We start from the raw sequence: 23,519 nt of genomic DNA on the forward strand, positions 1-23,519 counted from the left end.
ATAAAAAAAAACCAAAATGTGTTTCATAATGGACTCATAAAAACAAGCTATTCCATGCTTGTAGAGTGGGTGTATGAGCTAAGCTTCACGTCTTTTTTAATACTGTACTACTACAGTATAGGTCTTTTTTTTGTCTTATTTCACTGAATTTTGTAATAAGTTCATACTAACTCATCATCCAAATCACCTTTGACATTTTTTTAAAACACGTAAACAAAAAATAAATAAAGCTCAGTAGGCTACTCCCCTGACATGGTAATTATAACAATAAACAAAGGGGTAAAAATATATGAAACGCAAAAACACAAAAAAGCTGTCTTCCTCCCCCCACCACTTTATACAGCCTGTCATCACTTCTATTGGTTCACAACACGACAAATCCTACGTGGCATCCATTTTTATTTTATAAAATTTCTCTATTTATACACAAACTCTGCTTCACCTTTCTCTTCCCATTATTCATCTCACCGGGGAAAAGAAAACTGAGTCAACTCAAACCGAGTTACCAAGAACCATTATTACTAACACACTGAGAATATTTATATATATATATACACAAATGGGTATATGCAGCTCGAGCGAGTCGACTCAAGTCGCCACGGCGAAGCTGATCTTACAAGATGGGAGGATGATGGAGTTTGCGAACCCCGTTAAAGTCGGATACGTGTTGCTCAAGTATCCCATGTGTTTTATTTGCAACTCCGACGATATGGATTTCGACGACGCCGTTTCCGCCATCAGCGCCGACGAGGAGCTTCAGCTTGGTCAGATATACTTCGCTCTTCCTCTTTCTTGGCTTCGTCAGCCACTTAAAGCGGAGGAGATGGCTGCATTGGCCGTTAAAGCTAGCTCTGCGCTCATGCGAGGTGGTGGTGGAGGAGGAGGTTGTCGCCGGAAACCCGTTGATCCTATTGTTTCTGATAAGTTTCGAACGAGAGTTGGATCCGGTGATGATACTGTTGGCTCCGGAAGGAGGAAAGGGAGGAACGTTGACGGTGGTGGTAGTGTTAGTAGTAGCTGGAGGAGGAAATGTTACGCGGCGGAGTTGAGTACGATAGATGAGTGAAGGGTAGTTTTGGAATTTTGGTTAAATTTGAAAGTTAAGTTTGTGGATAGTGTAAAAATTATGTTGGGGCCTATTAGTCATTTAATGAAGATGCAATTTGCAGCATATTGGCAAAAAGTTCTTATTTGGGATTTTAGTACTTAGCACCAAATTACAGTTATATCCTTACATTACAAATATTTTTCGTTAATCATACTTATTAGATTTCAGTTTCACATACATAACTAAAACTAAAAGTATTAATTTCATTATTGATATAAAAACTAGTATAAAGGATAAGAAAGGAACATGTGACTGGTTCCAAAGATCTCGTAACGCGGTATTTGGATTGATTTGCATGATGAATTAAAAATAAAAGGTTACGCAATAATAGTCAAATAAATAGATACACTCATACACACAGTCTCGACCCCAACACAAAGAATAGTATAGTTATTTGGAAAAAGATTATATAATAGTTGATGATAAAGTTGTCAATAAAATATCCTTAGCGTAACTGTTATTAATACTACCAAATTATGAACTACATGCATAATGCGTAAATATGATCAAAATAAAATTTGGATATTCGTTTTTAAATAATATGACTAGAAAAATGGAGTTACATGTTGTCTGGCGTGACGTATAAACTTGGGACCAGTTGATTCGCTTTTTGCCTCCCTTAATAATTGATAACTTAATAATAGTAGTAGTAATAGGTCATGTGTATATTTCTTACAACTAAAAAATTAAATATACTTCATAGGAATAGGATAGTGTATGTTTTTGACAAAGAATAATGAGTTTTAAACTTTTTATATGAATCAAATTTTAAAGGTGACCTTGATATTAGAGCACTTTCCGGAAATTATATCTAGAGTCTCTTGGTTCCAAAAGTCCAGCTGTTTGATCAAAGCTTCTAGTGAGCAACGATGTAGCCATTGGCCAATCTATTTATGAAAGTTTTTTTTGGTTATTAATGCGACTGTCCTTAACATTCATTACTACTAAACTATACTAGTAAATGCTTTTAGATTAGGTTGACATAACAAAAATGCCCAGCTGTGTTCGAATTGATAGTATGATTGTTTCCCATCTTTTCAAGAAAGAATTTAAGCTTTCTGTACTACTCCATTGTTTTCTTGTCTTTTATCCGTTAACCTATTTGCCTTTTTTTAAAAAAAAATCTTTAGCTCAAAGCTTTTCACAAGATCTAAGAACTAGTTTTAAAGTAATGTTATACTATACACACATATCACTGATATTATTATTATTCCAAATAGTATAGTGTGTATACTCGTTTTTAAGATCCGACATAACTGACGCAATTGATATTTAGTCGGTTCAACCAACTATATGTCGACATAGTTTTCATTCATTGTTTTTTAATGATTAATTTGTTGATATTTTCATGTTGTAAAATGATATTCTTCCTTGTATTTTTCTCATTTAAATTATAATGTATATAAGTTTGTCCTAATAATATATAGCGAAGATACAAACATTTAATTTACATTACAAAACGTTTGATCAATATATACCAACTCGGATGAAAAATTAATGTGAACTCAGAAACAGAAAACAGAATTTTCCAACATATGATCAAGATTCACGACTGAATCCATTACTATTCATTCCATGAGTCTGTTACCATACTTTACATACATAATGCATGATCCAATTTGAACAACGTAGAGTAGGGTTGTAACCAAATTTTGTCCTTCACGAGCCCTCGACACAATCATTTTGCTTTGCTAATATCTCTTACACAAAATCACATATAAACAAAACCAAAAAGGGAAAGAAAAACAAAACATAGAAGAAGACACTAAGATAAATCAAATCTATTATACAGACATAAAGTTTTCTACCAAAGTTTCGTTTAAGTAAATCGTATATATAAAAATATCCAGTGCCGTGCTAAGGCAAATTGTGGCTTAGGGCGGGTAAGTAAAATGTGGCTTTTATTATTAGAAATATTAAAAAAAATTATTTTAAAGACAATAACGGTGAAAGAAAAAAAATATTCTAAACCACAATTTTTCAATCATTTTCTCCTAAAAAATTATACACCAAACACACATAATCAAGCTCTAAAACCAATTCTCTTTCTATAGATATGATAGCCAAAGAAAGGTGAAGCAAAAAAAGTTTATGAGTCGAGTAAACGACACAGACACGATGCATAATCGTGAGAAAAATAGATTATCAATTGTTCACTAATCACTATTTTTAAACCCACAAGTAGTTTCCTTTATGCTTAACAAGAATAAATCCCACGACAAATTCTCAATATTAAAATTTGAAAATTAAGTTAAATCATCCATGTAATTATAAAATTATATTAAATATGCTATCAAATTATTCATCGATTGAAAAAATTAAGAAAATTACATTAATTTTTTATTTTGATTCTCATAAATTTCTTATATTATGTTAATTACTAATTTTAACACATCAAATTTGTATTTTAATCACTTTTCTGTATAAATTTCTTTTTACGATATGTTTATAACAAATAATAATTGCAATTAAACTACATATATTTTCTTATTAATTGCACATATTTTTCTTATTAATTGCATATTTTTCTATTAAAATTAGTAATTTAATAGATAAATTTCCTATTAGATTTAATCATATATTAGATTACTTTTGGTTTTACATACTTTACAAAAATATTAATTATAATCTTTTTATTTTTAGGATTTTTTAATATTTTCTATAAATTTAAAATATTCACATGTGTCAGAATATTCTTGATATACTTTACACATGTCGCGATTATATGAATTACTAACTTAAAAACTAAGCTTTATATAATAAGATTATCTTCCATTAGTATTATTGTTATTAGATTTAGAGTATAAAACATGTGTAGAAATTTCCTTATATATTAGATTTATTAATATTGTCATGGGCTGCTCAAACCAAAAAACCCACTTTACATACACATTTATCTTATCAATTTAAATACATAAGCCTAGATAGAAAAAAAATATGACCTAACAAATTTTTAATTTTTGATGGCTTAGGGCAATTGCCCTTTCCTTTTGCCTGTAAGCACGGCACTGAAAATATCCCACTTTTTCCCAAAAGAAAAGCTTTTCGTAATATAGTGTGTTTATTATGTACTCTTACTAATTTCCGTTTACTATTTGTATTAATTCACTATTTTATCGTTTATCAATACATCCAACAGTCCAACCAAATTTTCCGTGAGATGGATTTACCAATAATATTCTTTGTGATATTGTCGAGGACAGTGATTGTTACATTCTTTTTGTCCACATATCTATCGCTGGCTATACAAATCTAAAGTTGATTAATGAGCTAATTTATATTCATAACATCATGCCGCCATATTCAGAAATTTCTATAGTAAATTCATTATAATAGTAAAGTTTATACTGGCTCAGTTAAATGCACTTTATTTAGTGATATATCTTAACTACTGTGATTGATACTCATAAATCATAATTTGTCAATATTGTTCAGACCTCCTAACATGACATCTAATATCTAAGATTGGCCGACCTTTCCATCAAAATCGAAAGACTTTATTCTTTTCAGAGATCGTTTTGTTAATTTTAGTATTAGATATATTTCTCGAGTGGATAATATCCGTGCCGATAAACTTGTAAAATGTGCAATAGCACGAGGTTTTTGTTTTTCCTATGTAAGCTCGTCGATACCTAATTGGCTCTCTCTCACAGAAAGTCATCTCCAATAATTTAATAATTAATATATGGGGTTTGACTGTAAAAAGAAAAAAAGAAAAAAAGAAAAAAGCTCGTCAATATTAAATATCTCGGCAATATATTCGTTTACAGAGTGAAACAACGGCACACAGTTTTGAATCAGAATGGACCAAAAGCCACTTCTTGTGTATTCTCAATATTATTGAGCCTTATGATGGCATTCGGGCCTCCCTTTATCTCTCTCACGTATACTACTAGTTACATGGAGGGAATGAATCTTTCAAGAACAACTATTTTCTAATATATGCTCTTTTGAGATCGTTTGATGTAATAGACAGCATTAAAGGAAGGGCTTGTCATGTCACTGTTTCTTGTGCAGTTGTGCTGACCATCATGGCTTCTTGACAAAGCAATCTATGAAAACTGTAGTAAAGCAATGGCCACTAAACAGAACACAAAAGTAAGCAAGGGAAATCTTACACTAAGGCTAACTTGAAATGTCGAAACATCAGCTCAAAGTCCTGTCATTTCCTTTTAATATGTGACACTTAGATATCATCGAGATGTACGGTTCACTTGGTTTCCAATTCTTCATCAAAAAGCAGAGTTTTTCTTGAAGCTTCACAACTTGCTTGTCGAAGAAAGGAACCGAGTGTCAGCAAGTTTGCAGTACACACAGATATATTAGCATCCAATATAGCCTCAACAATGTCTTTACCAAAGGTCCATCCCATTTGTTTTTTGTTTTACAAAAGCAGAGAGACATCAAGATGGACAGTAAACCAAAACTGGAATTACAAGTTTTTTTATACACCAAAACAAGTTAGCAAGGAGATCAAATGACTTAATTAGTTGTATCAAACCGACATGAGCTAGTAGTAGTAATGAACGTAATGGAACCAAGGAGGTTTAACAACAGAGGAGAGTTTGTGAGGGAAGACACTTTTCTAATTACATAGTTAATTGGGAGTCAAAAACTCTAGATTTCTTCTAACGACATAGGCTCTTTTGAGATCGTTTGATGTAATAGACAATAGTAAAGAAGCATTAGAGAAGGGTGTTTTGTCATGCCACTAATGTTTCTTTCAACTCTCTCTCTCTACTGTTTACAGAGTTGAAATGTTAAATATATTGCTTTCTTTGCAGTGGGGCTGAAATTGGAAGATTTGTAACGACGTTGAGCAATCATAATTTAACACTCAAAGCATGTGCTGCGTTTGAGCTTCTTCAGGTACTATTTTGTATTGTTTTTCAGTGTTTTAGCTTGTCTCTTAGAAACTTCAAAAAGTCTCATATACAGTAAAACCTCTATAAATTAATAATGTTGTGATCAATATATTTTATTAATTTATAACGATATTAATTTACAGATATATTTATATATTAGACTTTTGGATATTCTAAATTTTATGTAATTGAAATTGAATTTGTAATATTTAGAAAACATTATTAACAATAAATTATAAATACAATAGACAAATTCACCTATACACATGACATACATAAATTCAAGTTTAAGAATAATAATATCAGTTGTTGTATTTTAATAGTCAATCAAACTATCAAAATATAAATGATGGATATCTAGAAATTGAAAACTTAAAAAAAAAATGTAACTATCTTTACTACATGTTACAAAATATTTTATATCATTATAGTTTGAAAATACAACATAACAATTGTTTTATAGATATGAGCTTTAGAAAAAATATATATTATTATATCAGCATATATATATATAAATTTATATGATTATTAATTTATGATATTAATGGGATCATATTTTACATAGGGATTTCAAAAAAATTATTATCTTATTATCTTATCGAATTTTGTTATTAAGCAAACCAACTCGAATTAAATATGAACCGGGAACATAACATGGTGGGCCTTTATTAGTAGTTTCTAAAAAGCCCAATTTGTTTCTCTGTGGAGAGCCATAAACAAAAAAACCCACACCGTTCCTTGTAAAAAGTTTTATAATTAAAAAAACTGTAAAAAAGGAAACAAAGGTTTCCTATTTCTTTTCGAGTCAAATCTTTATAAATACGCTCTTCTTCACTCGTCTACTATTCCTCTTAGTCACTTGAGAAATCACACGCTCTCCCGAGACCGAGAGTCTCAAGTCTATGAAGCCGAGCGATGATGATCCATGTATGTAGGTGTCCCAAGTAAGCCAATCTCTCCGCCTTTCCTTAATCTCAGAACGTGAAACCCTAATCCGCAAGATCGCAACTCGTTTCGTGACTCAGTTACTGTTTCTCAAAACCCTAAAACCTCGTCGGATCTGTCTCTCGCGTCTCTTGTTCAGCCACTGCCAACTTTCCCGGCGCTATATCTCCGCACTTCTTCTCTGGTTCGTCCCCTTTCTTCTTCTTCTTCGGGTCCGTTCGATTTGCTATCTCTCTCTCTCTCTCTCGTAATAAGTCTCCGACTGACTCTGTTTGGTATATAAGCAAAGTAGCTTTTTTTAGAGTCTTGGCTTTGTATCTGATGAACAACCTTCCTTGTTCTTCTTCGATTGTTTCATGTTTGTTGCAGATGTGTAACGCGGCCGATCCCTACAATTTCCGACGCCCGAAGAACCTCCCCTTGAGGTATTGTTTCAGTCATCCTTCACTAATCAATCAACTCACTATTTATTTGAGTTCCAACATACTTTTCTTTTATCTCAGGTTCTTTCTTAATTTGTACTTGTTCAGATTTATTTGCAACAATTACTAGTTTGAAACAATTAGGATGAAACTGATTACTAATTTGTACTTTCAGGTCTGTTTTTTTTTTTTCTTTCTCAGGCGATGATCCATACATATGTCGAAGTAAGCCACTCTCTCTGTAAGAGGGATGATGCAAAGCCATTGTTCCTTATCTATCCACAGTATCTATCTATGGTCCAATTGCTCGGCAAGGTTTCTTCTCAGACCTCTTCTCTTCTCTATTGCCTATCACCTGGATTGTTTCTAACCTACTTTTTATCTTGTGTTATAAGGGTTTCTCCGGTTCTTGGTCTGGGTTTTACGGGATCTTTAGCTCAGATTCTTTCTTAATTTGTACTTCTTCATATTTAATTGCAACAATTACTAGTGTGCTCGCTGATGGTGCAGAGGTAAAAAGAACTCTTTGATGTAATCATCTTTTTTTTTTTTTTTTTTTTTAATGACTGAGAAAGAATGAAACTTTAGTGGATCATTATGCTGCTTGTTTTGATGTTGCAGGACAACAGTTGGCTCTTGCGTTCCATCCGTGTGCTCTCTGCTGCTGCAGAGGTAAGAAGAACTCTTTCATTGAATTTAGTTGGTTCTTGCTATTTTGTTCTCTCTCGTAGGTAAGTCAAATCTCTCTCGTAGGCTTAAGACAACTTTTTGCTCCTAGGGATCTTAATCTGATTCACGAGTATTATGCCAATCACAGGAGAAGGTGATCTTGTTTGCGCATTGCCAAACAGTTGAGCAGGTGAGTTCTCTTATTCGATTTCCAACTACTCAGTAATCAGTTTGCATTTTCTGTATACTAATAGAGATTAATCATGTATCTGAATTTTATGGCTTGGAGTTGTGTTATACTAAACGTCACATGCAACGTTTTCCAGTGTCTCAGCATCTTCTTTGACTTCAAAATGGGTGTGTGCTTCTGTCACTGCACTCTTAAGGCTTCTTGAAATATTTTTTATAATTCCAACAGATTAACTGATTTTGCTGTACTGATTACAGGTGGGTGAGGCTAAGAAGCTTGTTAATACGCTATTTCAAGTTGCAATATCCAGGCAACCTTCTGTGATATTATGGATCAAGTATGTACTATTTACCCTTTCCTGTCTTATAAGTTAATTAGGCAGAGAGCCTACTCTTACCTGAGTTCTAGACAATAATACCATATAAGTTGTATTTGACCCAAGTGCTCCTTGAATCACGATCGTGCATGATAAACATCTTGTCACATGATAAATATGATTCCAACTAATTTAGTCTTTATCAAACCAAATCTTCACTCTGTGTGCATCTCTGAGTATCAGTTGGGCATATATTCTGTTTTTCGTTACCCTAATCATTTACTTGGATATAATGTTTTTTTGCAGGAGCTACTAACAAGCCACAGGAGTAGGATGATGCAGTGCTTAGTTTGGTAAGAACATTATCGTCACCAGGATTTTCATACCCACCAGTTGCTAAGGAAAGTATCTGATTATATCCATTTTTATTACTTTGTTAGGTGAAGAGAATGTATGTACCATTGCCGGATCCGAACGTCAGAAAGTTTACTTTTTAAAACTAAACTGAAGAGTCAGCCTCACTCTTTATCCGGTCGCGACATTGAAAAAATCGTCAGAGAAACCGAAGGCAAGCTCTGTAGATTTTGTATAAGAAACTCAGATTAGTTATTACCACTAGAAGTGTTACAGTTTCAAGTCAAGTAACTAATAAGCATAGTAAACTTTCTTATTTTACAGGTTACTCAGGAAGTGATCTCCAAAGTCCAAGCATTGTGTGAAGAAGCTGTAATGATACCAATCAGAGAACTCGGCTCGGTGCAGATATTCTTACCATCCAAGCAAATAAAGTATGAAACCACTTTTAAAATAAGTCTTTCAAATCAATTTAGAAGCGTCTGCGAGTTTGAAAGCCAATAGAAGTGTAATGTAACAGGTGGGACCGTTAAGATACGATGGATCGATGGCAGTGATTGAGGCTCAGCTTGAGTAAAAAGCAAACGGGAAGAGCTTCCTTGTTGGATTTGTTTGTTTCTATTATGGTGGAAAGCTAAGAAACAGAACAAAATCAAGAATCAAGTGTTTTGACTCTTCATCAAATAAGAAGACTGATGGATATTAAGATGGAAAGTAAGCAACAAAACTAACTTAGAAACTTCTTCATTTGATGAGTTCTCTTGCTATCAGATACCGGTACCCGAAATTGTGTGGGATCGATTCTATGATACTCTTTCGAGATCTTCCCATGTTGAGTTTCTTAATTGTATACCTCATGGGTTCCGGGAGACATTCTTGGATCGTCTCCATCAATGCCGCTTGATTCAGACCCAAGTCTTTGCTGAAAGACTCTATGATCTTTGGTAAGATTAGTTTCTGGTCATTTCTGAACCCAATGTTTGCGCGGATGTACTCTTCTTTTGCGGTTTCCAGCTCTAGGTATATACTCTCAGCCGTATATACTCGAACCTATGACCCAAAAGATGTAAAAATTAGTCCAGTAAGGGTATTAAATGTTTGTATATATCTGTGTGGTGCATACTGCATATATGTAGAGAGGATGTGACGATGTACCGCGGGATCAGAGTGATTTCCGGAACAGAGAGCAAAGTATAACAGAGGCTCTGGATGCTCAAGGGAGTATTCTTGGTAGTCATCTCTGGTTGTGCGTTTTTTTGAGGTGAGTAACAACCGCAACCACTGTAAGCAGGGAGAAAATAGGCTTCTTCACTGGACGGATAAAATTGTGATAAAATTGTAAGGATTGTGGTAGCTAAAGTAGTGACCTGTTGGGGACAAGGCATTCGGCTGAGAAGAATAGAGTTTTGCAATAAATCTATGCTCATCACACGACCTCCTATGTTGTAAGCTGGCTGCAAAATTTAGCCGATTGAATCTCAAGCATTTTCTCAAGTTTTTTTGGTTAGGGTTTCTGGTTTTTTTTCTTACCTTAGAGAATAGCAAGAATCTCTTCCCGTTGTTCCTTGGAATCCCATTAACTAAAAATGTCTGGCAGAAACATTAAAAACAGTCTTTAACTTCAATGAAATTCACAAATTAGAAAGATAAAAAAAGAAGAACGACAAAAAAAAAACCTTACGTGCATCACAAGTGAGTTATGAACATTAATCCAGAACGCAAGTTTCTCTTGATGCGTCAACTTTCTCAGATCAACATCTTCCAATTGTTTAGTAAGGAGTCTGTGTAATTTATAATAAGCCAATGTCTATAAACAAAACACTAAGTGAAGAAAGCAAAATCTCTGTGTGTGTGTGTTTTTTTACCTGAATTGTCGAAGCATCAGCTCAAAGTCATGTCCTTTCCTTTTAATATGTGACACTTCGATCATCGAGTTATACGGTCCACATGATTCGAATTGGTCATCGAAAGCAGAGCTTTTCCTGAAGCTCCACAACTTGCTTGTCGAAGAAAGAAACCGAGTGTCTGCATATTTGCAGTACATAGTCGACACATACTTTATCATCTCTTCTGATAACTTGTTTGGAGTCATTATAGGTATGTGATCTGCCATCCAAATTCCAATACTTGATCCGTTTGCTATATACTGCTTTATGATGTAAACAAAACAAATAAGTTATAGAATGCCATTTACAGGATAAAGAAACCATGTTGCAGGGGACTTACTTCTTTGATGGACTCTTGTGGTGAGGATACTCTGTTGCTGAAAGTGGACCGTTGATTAAGCAAGGATTGGCATCGGCGAACATTAGAATTATATATGTCACTCTCGGTGGAACATCTATTTTCAAAGGAGAAACACCGATATTCAATTCCTTGATTCTCATGTTCTCTTGAGAAGTCTGGACATTTACTTGTAAGAGTTGATTTTGGTGAAACTGAGCTCTGCTTTTTTGATGATGGAGATATATGTACTGATGCTTGTTGACCAAAAGCTTTTCGATATAGCCATAAAAGGTACTGTTCTAAATTCGAAACTTCTAACTCGAGTGTCGCAATTTCCTTGATCAATTCTGAAGTAGGCTGCATAACATCCAACATTTAGTTATTTGTCAAAGCAATTAATAAAAAGATGGAGACTGGTCTGAGGTTGATGAACCAAAGAATCATCATCGAAAGGGGGGAAATGGACCAAAATTGACTTGTTGCTGAGGAGATCTGACTAATAGTAAGTACCTTGGGAGTGAAGATATTGTCGTCTTGAGAAGTTTCTCTATAACCCAATGCCATTTCTAAATCGTTACGAACATCAAACTGTCTCTGTAATATTTTCTCAAGGTCTGTAATCTGCATGCATAATCAAAAAGGACGACCAAAGTGAGTGGATTAGAGCATGTGATCTGAAAACGGTTGTGAGAGAAGTTCACATATTTAAAACCTCATGTTTAAGGGAGTTTTGGACTTTCATAACATTAACATTAGGTGATAGTTTCTCCTCCAGTTTGAGGAAACCATTATTGAGAGACAAACGACTTATGTGATCAACTTCAACTCTTTTGTTTCCTGGATAACTGCAGCCAAAGTTTCAATCAGTACATTTAAGATCAGAACATTGATAAAGAAATTTATATCATAATCAAATACACAGAAAAGAAAAAACAAATAATGAATCTATATAATCCTAAAACATTTTGACCAAAATTAAAACATGAAGAAAATGGCAACCTCTTTGAACGTTTGTGATTTTGTCTCTGTATTGTTCTGTCTTTGAATCCTATCATCCTGAAACAAAATAATCATATTTTGTGTGTTTTTAGTCAAACCTAAAATAAAGCATGGAGCTTGGGAACTAAAATGGTTTATATATGAAGTTAGAGCTAAGTAGCTAACGCTTACTTGTTTATGCTGCTCATCTGAAAATATTCGAATTAGAATCTCTAGAGTGGTTTTGTTTAGAGGAATACTCAAAGAGTTTGTTCAAAATAAGTATATATAGCAGAACAACGTACAAACTACCTTCCAAAATCACCCATTTTATCTTCCTTAATCTTTCACCCACCAACCTTTTTTTGTTAAATCTTCAGCTACCATTGAAGCAAATTGAATTTTTCTGAAAGTGATCGTTTCCCTTTGATATACACAAAACAAGGAGCATAAATGCAGTGAAGACAAGAGGTTTAATCTTCTTTAAGCATAAAACATAGTAGAAACTATTCATAGAGTAAGACTGCAAGATATATCTATTAAAAAAAGGAATATTTTATTTGTTTATACTAGAGATTGAGAAGAACATACAGAGATTTTATAAATCATTTGTTAATTATTTGTAGGGTTCATATATGAACGTGAACTCATGATACATCATTACATATCGTCGACATATCATTTGTTAATTATTAGTAGAAAATAATGTGTGTCGCATGCAACAAGGTAGATTCTCAAGTATTTATGACTATATCAGTTTCCATTTTTCTCATTTCTCAAGATGATGGTACTTTGGCCGACTGAGTTAGTAATAGTTGTAGTGAGGACTACTAAACCACTAGCCAGTAATTCAACAGAACTATTATAGAAATGTTTGTAAAAGGTATTATATGAATGTCATAACTCATTCCTCAAATTATTTATGCAACAAATAACAGGTTCCAGTTCCGCTAAGCATGGAAGATAGATATACATGCATTTGACTTATCGGCACGGTGTTATACACTTATATATATGTCAATGTATGCTTCTCCTTCTTAGGTTTACCGGTCTTTTTCCTTTCTCTGTCCTTTTTTCCTAATACTTTAATGAATCTGACAAAATGAAATGAAGGTAAAAAAAAAAAAAGAAAAAAAGTACAAAAAAAATGAGTAGGAGGTTCTAGCGAGTGTTGTATTATTATTCACCTCAAAGTAATACTTTAATGAATCTGTTTTTCTTCTTGTTTTTATTTGCTATCTATATCAACTCAGAGATAAAAAAAAAAAAAAAAGGTTTAGGCCGCATATACATAAATTTATTTTAGCCATATCTTGAATTGTCGAAGTTTATAAAAAAATTCATGTACATATATACTATATACCATGATGTTTTACAAAATTAAGGTCATATATATAATGCCACATTCAAGAAACAACAACCCATATGTGTTGGATGTGTATTTTTATGTATGTATCTAATATCAGGATAATTTGAAAGAAGAAAAAAAAAATCTCATTATTTGTATTATTGAAAAAATAATCTGTTATTATTTACTGTCGTAATATAACCTGTTAGGCTGTTACTTATTAAGTTATTATACGTGGTATTTTTTTCAATAATACATTTTTGATCCTTTGGCCGGATTCCCACCTTTTTATTGATCTTTATTACTTTTTTCAATATAGAGAGAGAATTCTCATGTATATCTCATTGATAGAAAACTTGTATTATCTTTCTATAGAATAAAAAAATTGATACGCCGAAGGCCGAACCGCAATAAAAGACGTTTGGGCCAATCAGTTTTCTTATAAATGGCCCAAAACTTGCGTCACCTCGACAAGCTTGTACCATGGTAAGTGAATCTATGTGATTGTGTTGTAAATCAGTGATTTCGAACGATTTGGGATTTGTATCAGTGTATCAGTACAGTGTGCATGAAAGAAAAATAACCAAACAAAAATTTAAAACAATTAATGAAATCTTGAGAAATTAATTAAATAAATAAGGATCAAATCTATGTTGTACATTGTAATTTGAGAAGGGATTTACATATCGTTTACGAGATAGAGAAAACAAAAAAGGCTAAACTAAAAGTACAGTATTAATCTTTTAAAGAGGCTAAATAGAATTTTCATTTAAAAAGGTAAAAATGAAAAATGGAGACTAATAATTAATTAAATGGAGTTAATAAAAAGAGCAAACTAGAAACCCCCAAACTCTCTAACGCAAAAAGAAGGGTCTTTATCAGGCATGTTTCCAGCGTGGCGTAAACCAAGCGTGAGTGACACGTCACCGGTAGGGTTTGTCCCAAACCTTATGACGTTAACACCACCCATGTCAGCATCATCATCGAACCCGCCAACACCTTGTTGACACGTGGCAACCGCGGAAAACGCGGCCGAACCACCGTAACGAGAACCCAAGTCGGCAGACGAAGCGGCGGCGTTGGAATAAGAGGAAGGGAGTAGAAGCGATGAAGGGTCGTTTTCGTAAGCATTAATGTCGGATCTTAGACGGTGGCCTGTCGCTACTGCTACTGCCGCGTCTGCGTCTGCGTCTGATACGTCTGGTGCGGTTATTATTGGAGTTTGTGAAGTGGTCCGAGAGGCAGTGAAGTTGCTTTCATTGTTGTTGGATTTCGTGCTCTTGTCGTTGTTGCTGTTTTTTGTTTCTTGATCTTCTTCGTTAACTTCTAATTCCTCTTCTCTTTCTCTTTCTTTTGATTCTTGTTGATACATTTCTTCCACCATTGGTTTCCATAAACGAACCCTAGCATTAATGAACCAATTTGACACCTGAATAGAAAAGACAAAAAAAAAAAAATTACCAATTGAGTAAATCTAATTATAATACCCAAAGAAATTGAGGGCTCCTTTGTCATGTGGTTATTTAATGTAGGGGGGGATACAAGAAATTGAGGGTCTCTTAGGGATAGTTGAAAGCTGCAAACTTTGATGTACTTGAGGAAAATGGTCCCTTTTGAGTCTTTAATGTCGATCTCTTTCTCTCTCTCTCTCTCTCCTATGTTTGTGTGGGTGTGTGTACATATATATAACTTTAAACGAATCCCAAGAAAAGCTAATAGTGAGTGGAAGGCAAAACACATGGTGTTCCTCAGTCATATCAAACCAAACAAAGGAAAGAAACAAAAGCCATGCAATAGAGTCATCTCTAGCTAGTTACTAGTTAGTGTACCTCATCAAATAATTTTGGTTCATTGGTACTCATCTTCAATGATAGCTCCTATTTATCAATTATTCATATATATGTTTATCAATTGCTACATGGGTAGATGATTTGGATGATAGTTGCCAAAAACATGTAATTTGGGTGATAAATTGTTAATCTAGTTCTATATATACTACATATATAAAACCATTAAAAAATAAGTTAAGAGTATGATCATTTTAAACGCAAATCTTGATTGTGACTGGTGTACAATCAATACATTTAGTTTATGCGCGTATATGTATGCGGCTATTTCTATGTGAAAATTTGGACTAGTTTAAGATGTCACCACAAGGTTAAGATTCAACTCAACGTTAACAACTTGGTTAACTAGAGGCAAGGTATTAGATTCATGGAGATTTTTTTATATTTATATTGTATTGATGGCTGTGGAAATATATATGTATATTTATAGACTGACCTGATTTCTGGATAAACCAGTCTGTCGAGCCAAGAGGTGTTTATCTGCATCGCTTGGATACCTGAGAAAGAGACCAGAAAATGACATCACTCTATCTTTGCCCTAAACTCAATTATCTAATTTTCTTTTCTTTATATATATTTTCACTATATACGATACAATCAAGTAGACGCAAGAAAAAGTACAGACTTTTTCCTAACAAGGGCGTGAGAATCTAACAGACAAAAGAAAAGCTGATGATTACATATCATAGATCTAGTTTTTTTTTTTTTTTGCTTCAATTCATTTTTTCGGTTTTGTTTTTACTCATAAAGCAATTGTCAGAGAGGTGAAAAATAGTACAAAAACACTACTCTTTTGCTTTATTTCCATTTTTTCGTTAACTCTCACTAACAATAAAATAGCAAAATTCTACGGACACAGAACTAAAGAACTTTAGTGGTGAAATAACGAGAAAAGATGTACTCTTTCCTCAGCTTTTTTTTCAGAATTTAATTCTTTCAAAACGTAATTGATTTATATAATAATGATTATTAATGAGAAGTAAAAAAAAAAAAAAAATTGACTTACGGGTGAAGGAAATGCTCGAAGAGCCAAGCTCTAAGGATATTAACGGAGCGTTCAGGCAAACCGCGTTGTGGCCGCCACGCTTCTTGTTCCATCATACCCATTTGGTGAAACGCACGTTGCTGACGTAAACTCTGTTCTAGTAAACGCAACCGCGGAGTTTCGCCTTTAGTTAATCCGGAAGAAGACATTCCCGCTCCATCTTTGTCCCCAAGAAGTTCACAACTCTGCTTAAGCTGAGCTGCGACCGCATCTTTAAGACATCGAAAATGCCTCGACATAGCTTTTTGAGCCAATGCCGTGTATGGTAACGCTGCACCTTGGCCCATTATTATATCGAAAGAGTTCACAACCATCTGCATTTGCTCGCAGTAATGGTTGTACCGTCGGTCCACCTGCCAACAAAACAAAACTATACATCATACAATCCATAATTATTTAATATTTGTTTTTCTCTTTTAGTTAATGTTATGGTTAACTCGTGTGTGTTTTATATTCACGTGATTAATCTCTTTTGTTCGAGTTTCATCAAATAAATAAACAAATGATATTAACCAATACGTTCAAACGAGACAATATTATATAGAGAAATTAAGGACTAGAGAATCTTCAATGTTTTCGTAATCCTACCAACAGCATATTTTATCGTATAGCATAAAATAAAATATATCTTTTAGTGAGAAAAACAAAACAAGTCAGCTAAAAAATAGAATAATTCAATTATGGGTAAACAAATAAGTAACGTCAAGGGTTAGCTTTAAGACGTAAGGGGAGTAGCTTATATGGAGAAGGAAACGCCAATTTTGATTAATCGTAAATTAGTAATTATTTAATGCATTTTTCTTTGATTAATCGATTCCACCAAACGCTAAGCATCAAAAAATTCAATGCACCTTCTCTAATACGACCGTCACACGAGCGAAAAAATGATGAAACTTTTAATTTTAAAGTAAAGATGGTAGGATTGCGTAATCAGACTCTCTACCAAAACAATCAAATAATAAGTAGTTAATCAAGAAAACAAAAGACCAATTCAGTCATATCATGTTTCTTGTTTCGTTGTATACTAAATTTTTTGGTTCAATTTGACTATATAGCAACATATTAGAGAATTTTATGAAAATTTCATGAAAAAAACAAATTGACGTAAAATGTGTGAATTAATATCACTAAGGACAAAGTCAAAATCAAGATTGGATAATTAAATATGAACTTACCTCTTCAAGCATGGTGAGTAGCTTCACTTTCCTTCTTTGATGCTCAATCCGATCAGACGCCGATAAAGGAGGATGATCCTTGATTGCTCCAGCCGACGAAGGAGAGCTGCCACCACCACCGCCGTCTCCACCGCTAGTATTAGGGTTTGAGCTGTTCTTAAGTTTGTTCTTCTTCAAAAATCCTCTTCCAACACTACAAAGCTCTTCCAACAACTCTTGCGCGGCCGTTGTGAACCTCGAGTGTCTTAAGATATTGACGGCTCCGATGGAAGAGGAAGGAGCCGTGGCAGCGGTCGGAGATGATCGGAATTGGTTTAATACTTGGTGATGCTGTGAAGAATTAGCAAGAAGAGTCTTGAATTGATTGTATTGATGATGATGATGGGATGATGCGTTAGAAGAGTTGGATCCGTAGTAAAGGTTTCTATACTCTTCAGCTTTTGCAGCAGCCTCTAGAGACGATGAGAGAGATAAGGACAAGCCTCGTCCACCGCTGTTTTCCACGTGGATGGTCCCGATCTCGGTTTGGTTGTTGTGATGATGATGGTCGGAAGAAGAAGACTGCCACGTCATCTGTTGGTTATGATGATGATGATGTGGAAGCTGATGCATAGACATATTATTATGATCGTAGCTCTGATGATGATCAGTTGTTGTTGGTGGAAGTAACATGTGAAGAGTTGAAGAATTGTGGTGGCTCCTTGTGGTACTTGTGGAAGACGGAGACGTCGGTGGTTGTTGTTGCGGTGGCGGTGGATTCATCAAAAACAACTGCATGGCGGCGGCAGCTGTGGCGGTGGCAGAATCCGTAGCATTCATGGCCGGAATATTCTGATGTTGGTCATCAAGCAACTGCCTATTTGACCGGAAAGATTGGGCGGCGTGGTCGAGATCTCTTCTTCCGCGGCTGCTTCCGGGGAAATTAAACATCTCGGATAACATTCCGGCAGTTTCATAGACCGGAATCCCACTTCCTCCGGCGACTGAGGATTCCTCGTCCATCTCTTCTACCCTTTGATGTTCTTGCTTCTGCTGAGCTATTAAATTAGGAGAATCTGATCGGTCGAATCCATTAGAGAAGCTGAAGATTCCTCCTTGGTGTTGTTGATGATGATGATAATCTTGGGACATAGAATTATTGTGATGAGTCTTCAAAAGAATTGTAGAAGTAGTAGATGAAGTTTTAGCTATTCCCATATCAATACTTCAATCTTCTTCTTCATGATATGTTTATAAATATCACCTATCGGATCCTGTAATGATTCAGACAAAGAATTCAAAACATAACTCAGAAAGAGAGTCAACTAGGTCTTATACTGTTTTTTTCTTTTCATCTATTGATCTATATTATATCGACATCATCTATAACTGATGAAGCAACACACATAGAGAGATGTACGTGCGTATGTAGCTATATATATGTATGTATGTATGCAAAGAGAGAGCAGAAGAAGAAGAGAATTACCTTTGGGAGTTTGTTGCAGAGAAGATAATTGAGCTTAGGTATCGTTTTCTTTCTCTCTCTCTCGCTTTCTCTTTTCTGGACTCTCCTTTTCTTTGTTACTAGGAGTTTATTCAGCATTTTACAAAATATAATAATAACAAAACATATATATATTAGAAAAGGAAAAATATGATAGAGAGAGAGAGAGGTCACTCTTCTTTCTTCTTCGCCACCCTTTTTAAGCCCACCAATCTTCTTTATTAATTATAGTTGGTTTCTTTTTTTTAAAAGAACAGCTGTTCGTGCAAAAACAAAATCCAGTGATTTCTTTTTTTAACTGTGGTTTCTTTGAAATATTTTATTTTCAACGATACGGTATTAGTGGCAGGGCCGGCTCAAACTTTTCTTGCACTTTGTGCCAAAAATTTTTTTCCTCCTAATTTACAGGTCTCATTTGTAGATTTTCAGTATTTTGAAGTTTTTTTGTCAAAATATGAAACATTGATGAGCCTAAAATCCTTATAATTTTTTCTAAAATATTGTGATATGGTGCAAATGCACTTTGTGCACTGGGTCAGCGCCGGCACTGATTAGTGGGAAAAGTTCAATAGGATTGTAGGATAAGAATTATAAGATTTTTTCTTTTTTTTCACGAAATGTCGGCTGCCATCAATAGTTTAAGAAAGTGTTACAATGTCATATCTCAATGATACGAACCACCACCATAAATATTAAATAGTAATACTGTCGTGACAAAATATATATATATATATATACTATATATTAAGATACTGTCATAAACATATTTCCGGTAATACCCTCCTCTGTGAACTTTCTGATTACACTGGATAACTCCAGAGAGGGTCAATTAAGTCTATTTATACATAAACTGGTTATTGTTGGTGCGTAGCTTCATAGTCCTCATGCATTTGCATAGGCTAGACCTTTAGTATCAATCAGCAATATAATTTAAAGTCTACAAAGTTATTTTAAATGTAGCTTACAATATACATATAGGGTCTTAAATAACTTGAAATACCATAAATTTCATCGTATAGCAGTCAGTATTCAGTCATAGCGAAACAGTATTTACCTAGTCGTATGTTTAAAGACTGTTTGTTGTCTATATTAATTTTAAAATAACTTTCCTTACAACGAGAATATGACTCTTCAAAAATTCCGTACGAGTGTCGTAATCACTATACCAAAACAAATGAGTGTCATGTAATCAATTGATTCTAAGTTCTAACTACAAATTAATCATGACTTAGAATCGACTTTTCAATGAAATTAAATGACATATTAGTTACATACTATTAGTTAGCTCTTTGTAATGATCACATAATCTCTCACGTACATAGATACCAATACTATGTTAAATAAAATGTAAGATGTAAATTTTGACAATTAGCTCTACGTACGTGGGATTATGTGATCATTGTAACATATATTACATTTTAATCTTACATATGCAAAATTTGTAAGTACTCATGCAAAAGTATCACAATCTATATATATATCCAAACTATTTTTCTGACCATCGCTCTTGTAAGCATATATATATTATTACTACATGAGGTTCGAGTACGATGTAAGTAGGAATGGCTTGGAGGATAATGTAATGAATTTTCGTCTATGTATTTTGTGTTTTCGGCGTATAAAATAAACAATATAAGATGAGAGGTCGCACGAGCGGGACGTGATGTTTGGCACGTGTGAAAGGTAGGAGGAAGGATCAGAAGTCAAGTGCTCACAATGTTAATTACGTTTGTGTGTGGGGATAATCTATGAAAACCGATGAAATCGACACATAACCGTTTTTTTGGTTCAACAGCTTTGAGATCGATCGAGTACATGAGTTTCTTTTTCCGGTATGGCTCTTAGTAGTCTCTAATTTGAACACCATAGTTAATACGAATATTGGGATTTTTTTCTTAAACTGACGACATATTTCGTATCACGTCTGTCTTACTAAAAAAATAGCATTCCCAAAATTCGAGTTGTCTTGCATATTCCTATCCCACAAACGGTTAGAGACATATTGGATTTTGCACCGTAGGTTTTAAGTCCATAATGGGATAAATAATAAATGTAAACGTCGAAAGCAAAAGCATTAGTCCACTTATATAACATATACATCGAGCTTTTGTTTATTGTGTGACACCATGTGGGAATCTATCATGTCAAATTAATCATATCATTTTTATTTTTGCCATAGTTACTTCATGTTGGGGTAATTAATAAAAACTAGTAAAAGATAAATCCGAATGGCTTCTCGTCGGTACAAAAAGATATGACGAAGAATGAAGAAACGTAAAAATTCATAATATGGTTTTATTTTAAAGCTTAGCTACAAAATATTTTAAGTTCCAACTACAAACCTGGAATGGAAACTGACAGCTCAACCTTCAACCCTCTCCTACCGATATTTTTTTCGATTTTATTTTGCTTTTATAATTTATATAAATGGTTCTCTTTTACCAAAAATATTTGATCGGGTACGTGAATCTCTCACGTGAATCCCATCCTCCGTTCGCACGTATGCACCACCATCCGTTACGTGCCGAACCTTCCTTTTTGCGTACGTGTGGAGAGGATCTCCTTCTTTAGGCATTTATACTCTTACCCACCAAAGCCAACTTGTAATGGATCCTTTTGCTCTGCTTTTATCATAATATCTCCAATGGTGTCAAATTTGTCTAATCTTCAACGTATTTATTAGTGTTTTTCATTTTTATTTCGACACGTTTGTCATTTCTCCACCTCACATGAACATTCATCATAATCTCGTATATTATTTTCATTGATTTCTTACGCATCTTGAAAACCAAAGAGCACTTATCTATGTAATGTGTTTTATTGTTATTGATATATGTTTATGTTTTTTAGCAACCTCGTGCGCTGGTAGTTTTACTGGTGTGTTTTGGGTTCGAGTCATGCGTCAACACAAAAGAGACTAATTTACTTGCTATGACCATTACTCCAAAAAGAATATGGACGATCGAAAAGCCCGTATAACTCGTCAATTAGAAGAAGGAAATGTTTGCTATCAAAACTCACGAATCTATAATTAAGGAAATATTTGAACAGTTTGTTTAATCGACAACCAAGAGATATTATGAGTATGTAGAATCGATAAAACTAGAGTACATTATAGGTTTTATTTGATTTATATATGTGGTTAGAAGATAACAGTCACCACTTTTCTAAAGGAAAAAAAGAAGAAGCTTTGATTAGATAAAAGCTTTTACAAGGACTCATATATAGGCTCATAGCCACGTAGGTTTGATTTATTGTCTTGTCAATATATCATATAGTTTCATATCCATCAATCGTCGTCATATGAAATTCTGGACACCATTATGCCTCATGGATTTGAAAGTCGTCCGAATTACATTCTTTTCACCTAAATATTTTTGGTAGTGTTTGCAAATAGTGATTTAAGATAATAAAATGAAAATAAATTCCATTCCGCCAATAAATACCATTAGCATTTACTTATAACAATTTTAAACTAAATTTTATGCAAGAACGAAAATCAGCAGAATATTAAACTCCCGTTGCATAGCTCCAATATAGATGGACGATCGCCACCATTTTAGTATGAAGACTAGAATTAGCATACACATAATAATAACTTTCATAGGTAACTAAATCATGTCATGATTGGGAATGGACAGGATAAAAAGAGAAAACTAGATGAAATTTGTTTTTGTTTCATTCTTAACTCTATGCTTCTATTTGCTAAGAAGTTTCCTTATATAAAAACTAATAAAGTCGATTAGAAAGACACAAATTAAATTGAGTTTTGTTTACATGAGTAATGGGAGAGGGAGTTGTGAAAATGGCAGTGATGGTCCCTTCTTATTCCATTTCTTGTCCTTTTGGTGTCAATCAAATTGTTCCTTTAGTCTTTATTTTTTTATTTTATTTAATTGGTTTATAATATTTTCAACTCTTTTTCTCTGTTTTTTACTTTTTACAATCGCTTTTTAGGCACTGTTATTTTTACAACTTTAGTGTTTTTTTGTTTAAAGGTGCGACCAAACAAGCTGACTACTCTCTTTCAGATTGCCTTTGAGAAATTGTGCATTTGTTTGTGTTTTTAATACAAACATATATATACATATGTAACGTGTGTGCATGAAAACTATAAAAATCTAGTAGGAATCATGACATTTTTTAAAAAATCGTCCACTATTACTATCTCAGTGTATTTAACTTGTCTTTTCAAATTTCGAATAATGTTACTTCCCGTGAGTTATTTGCGAAAACTTCGGTGTAGATATCACCATGAAGATAAAAAAAATGAATCTGAACAAGGTGACTAGTTATTAATGATGTAAACGTAATCAGACGAATGAATTTCTGTTTAATGATCAAATTAACATTGAGTCTTAAAGAGACTACAATTATGCACTAATTAACTTCAGTTTAATTTGGGAAATCCTCACCTAATGATGGTACATCTAACCGTTCATATTTTCTCTGCGAGCAAACCACAAATACTTCATGTATGTCCAAAATCATCACGCTTTAATGGGAAAAAGGTAGGGGCAAGAAATGAAGATTTTTTTTTTTTTTTTT

The 23,519-nt window shown here is 33.8% G+C and overlaps 4 protein-coding genes across 10 annotated transcripts; 2 read left to right on the top strand and 2 right to left on the bottom strand.

Annotated features, from left to right (window-relative positions):
- On the top strand, positions 435-1,173 carry LOC104729489. The gene has a single exon (XM_010448430.2). The coding sequence runs from the start codon at positions 560-562 to the stop codon at positions 1,064-1,066; it is 507 nt and encodes a 168-aa protein (XP_010446732.1). The 5' UTR covers positions 435-559; the 3' UTR covers positions 1,067-1,173.
- Positions 6,841-9,078, top strand: LOC109128170. 6 transcript variants are annotated; one of them, XR_002034619.1, is made up of 10 exons: positions 6,841-7,102; positions 7,288-7,343; positions 7,516-7,655; positions 7,736-7,852; positions 7,962-8,012; positions 8,119-8,199; positions 8,299-8,366; positions 8,457-8,536; positions 8,822-8,868; positions 8,956-9,078. XR_002034619.1 is itself a non-coding variant. In XM_019233994.1 (10 exons), exons 3-8 carry the CDS (start codon positions 7,545-7,547, stop codon positions 8,462-8,464), a joined length of 360 nt encoding a protein of 119 aa, XP_019089539.1. In that variant the 5' UTR covers positions 6,841-7,102; positions 7,288-7,343; positions 7,542-7,544; the 3' UTR covers positions 8,465-8,536; positions 8,822-8,868; positions 8,956-9,078. The 6 variants fall into 6 exon arrangements, 1 of the variants encoding a protein (XP_019089539.1); XR_002034618.1 differs by having other exon boundaries at positions 7,542-7,655; XR_002034622.1 differs by having other exon boundaries at positions 7,542-7,655; positions 8,336-8,366.
- On the bottom strand, positions 9,393-12,402 carry LOC104733111. The gene is made up of 10 exons (XM_010452723.1): positions 12,386-12,402; positions 11,808-11,940; positions 11,606-11,716; positions 11,345-11,452; positions 10,735-11,015; positions 10,551-10,650; positions 10,400-10,459; positions 10,237-10,323; positions 10,025-10,150; positions 9,393-9,919 (listed from the first exon to the last, which is right to left on the bottom strand). Exons 1-10 carry the CDS (start codon positions 12,400-12,402, stop codon positions 9,614-9,616), a joined length of 1,329 nt encoding a protein of 442 aa, XP_010451025.1. The 3' UTR covers positions 9,393-9,613.
- LOC104729490 (BEL1-like homeodomain protein 2) lies at positions 14,058-19,101 on the bottom strand. Of its 2 annotated transcripts, XM_010448431.2 has the most exons (5): positions 18,954-19,101; positions 17,489-18,741; positions 16,275-16,666; positions 15,705-15,765; positions 14,257-14,850 (listed from the first exon to the last, which is right to left on the bottom strand). In XM_010448431.2, exons 2-5 carry the CDS (start codon positions 18,683-18,685, stop codon positions 14,257-14,259), a joined length of 2,244 nt encoding a protein of 747 aa, XP_010446733.1. In that variant the 5' UTR covers positions 18,686-18,741; positions 18,954-19,101. The 2 variants fall into 2 exon arrangements, with proteins under 2 accessions (XP_019089796.1, XP_010446733.1); XM_019234251.1 differs by lacking the exon at positions 18,954-19,101 and having other exon boundaries at positions 14,058-14,850; positions 17,489-18,685.

This window comes from Camelina sativa, chromosome 12, assembly GCF_000633955.1.
Source record: "Camelina sativa cultivar DH55 chromosome 12, Cs, whole genome shotgun sequence".
Classification (NCBI taxonomy): Eukaryota; Viridiplantae; Streptophyta; class Magnoliopsida; order Brassicales; family Brassicaceae; genus Camelina; species Camelina sativa.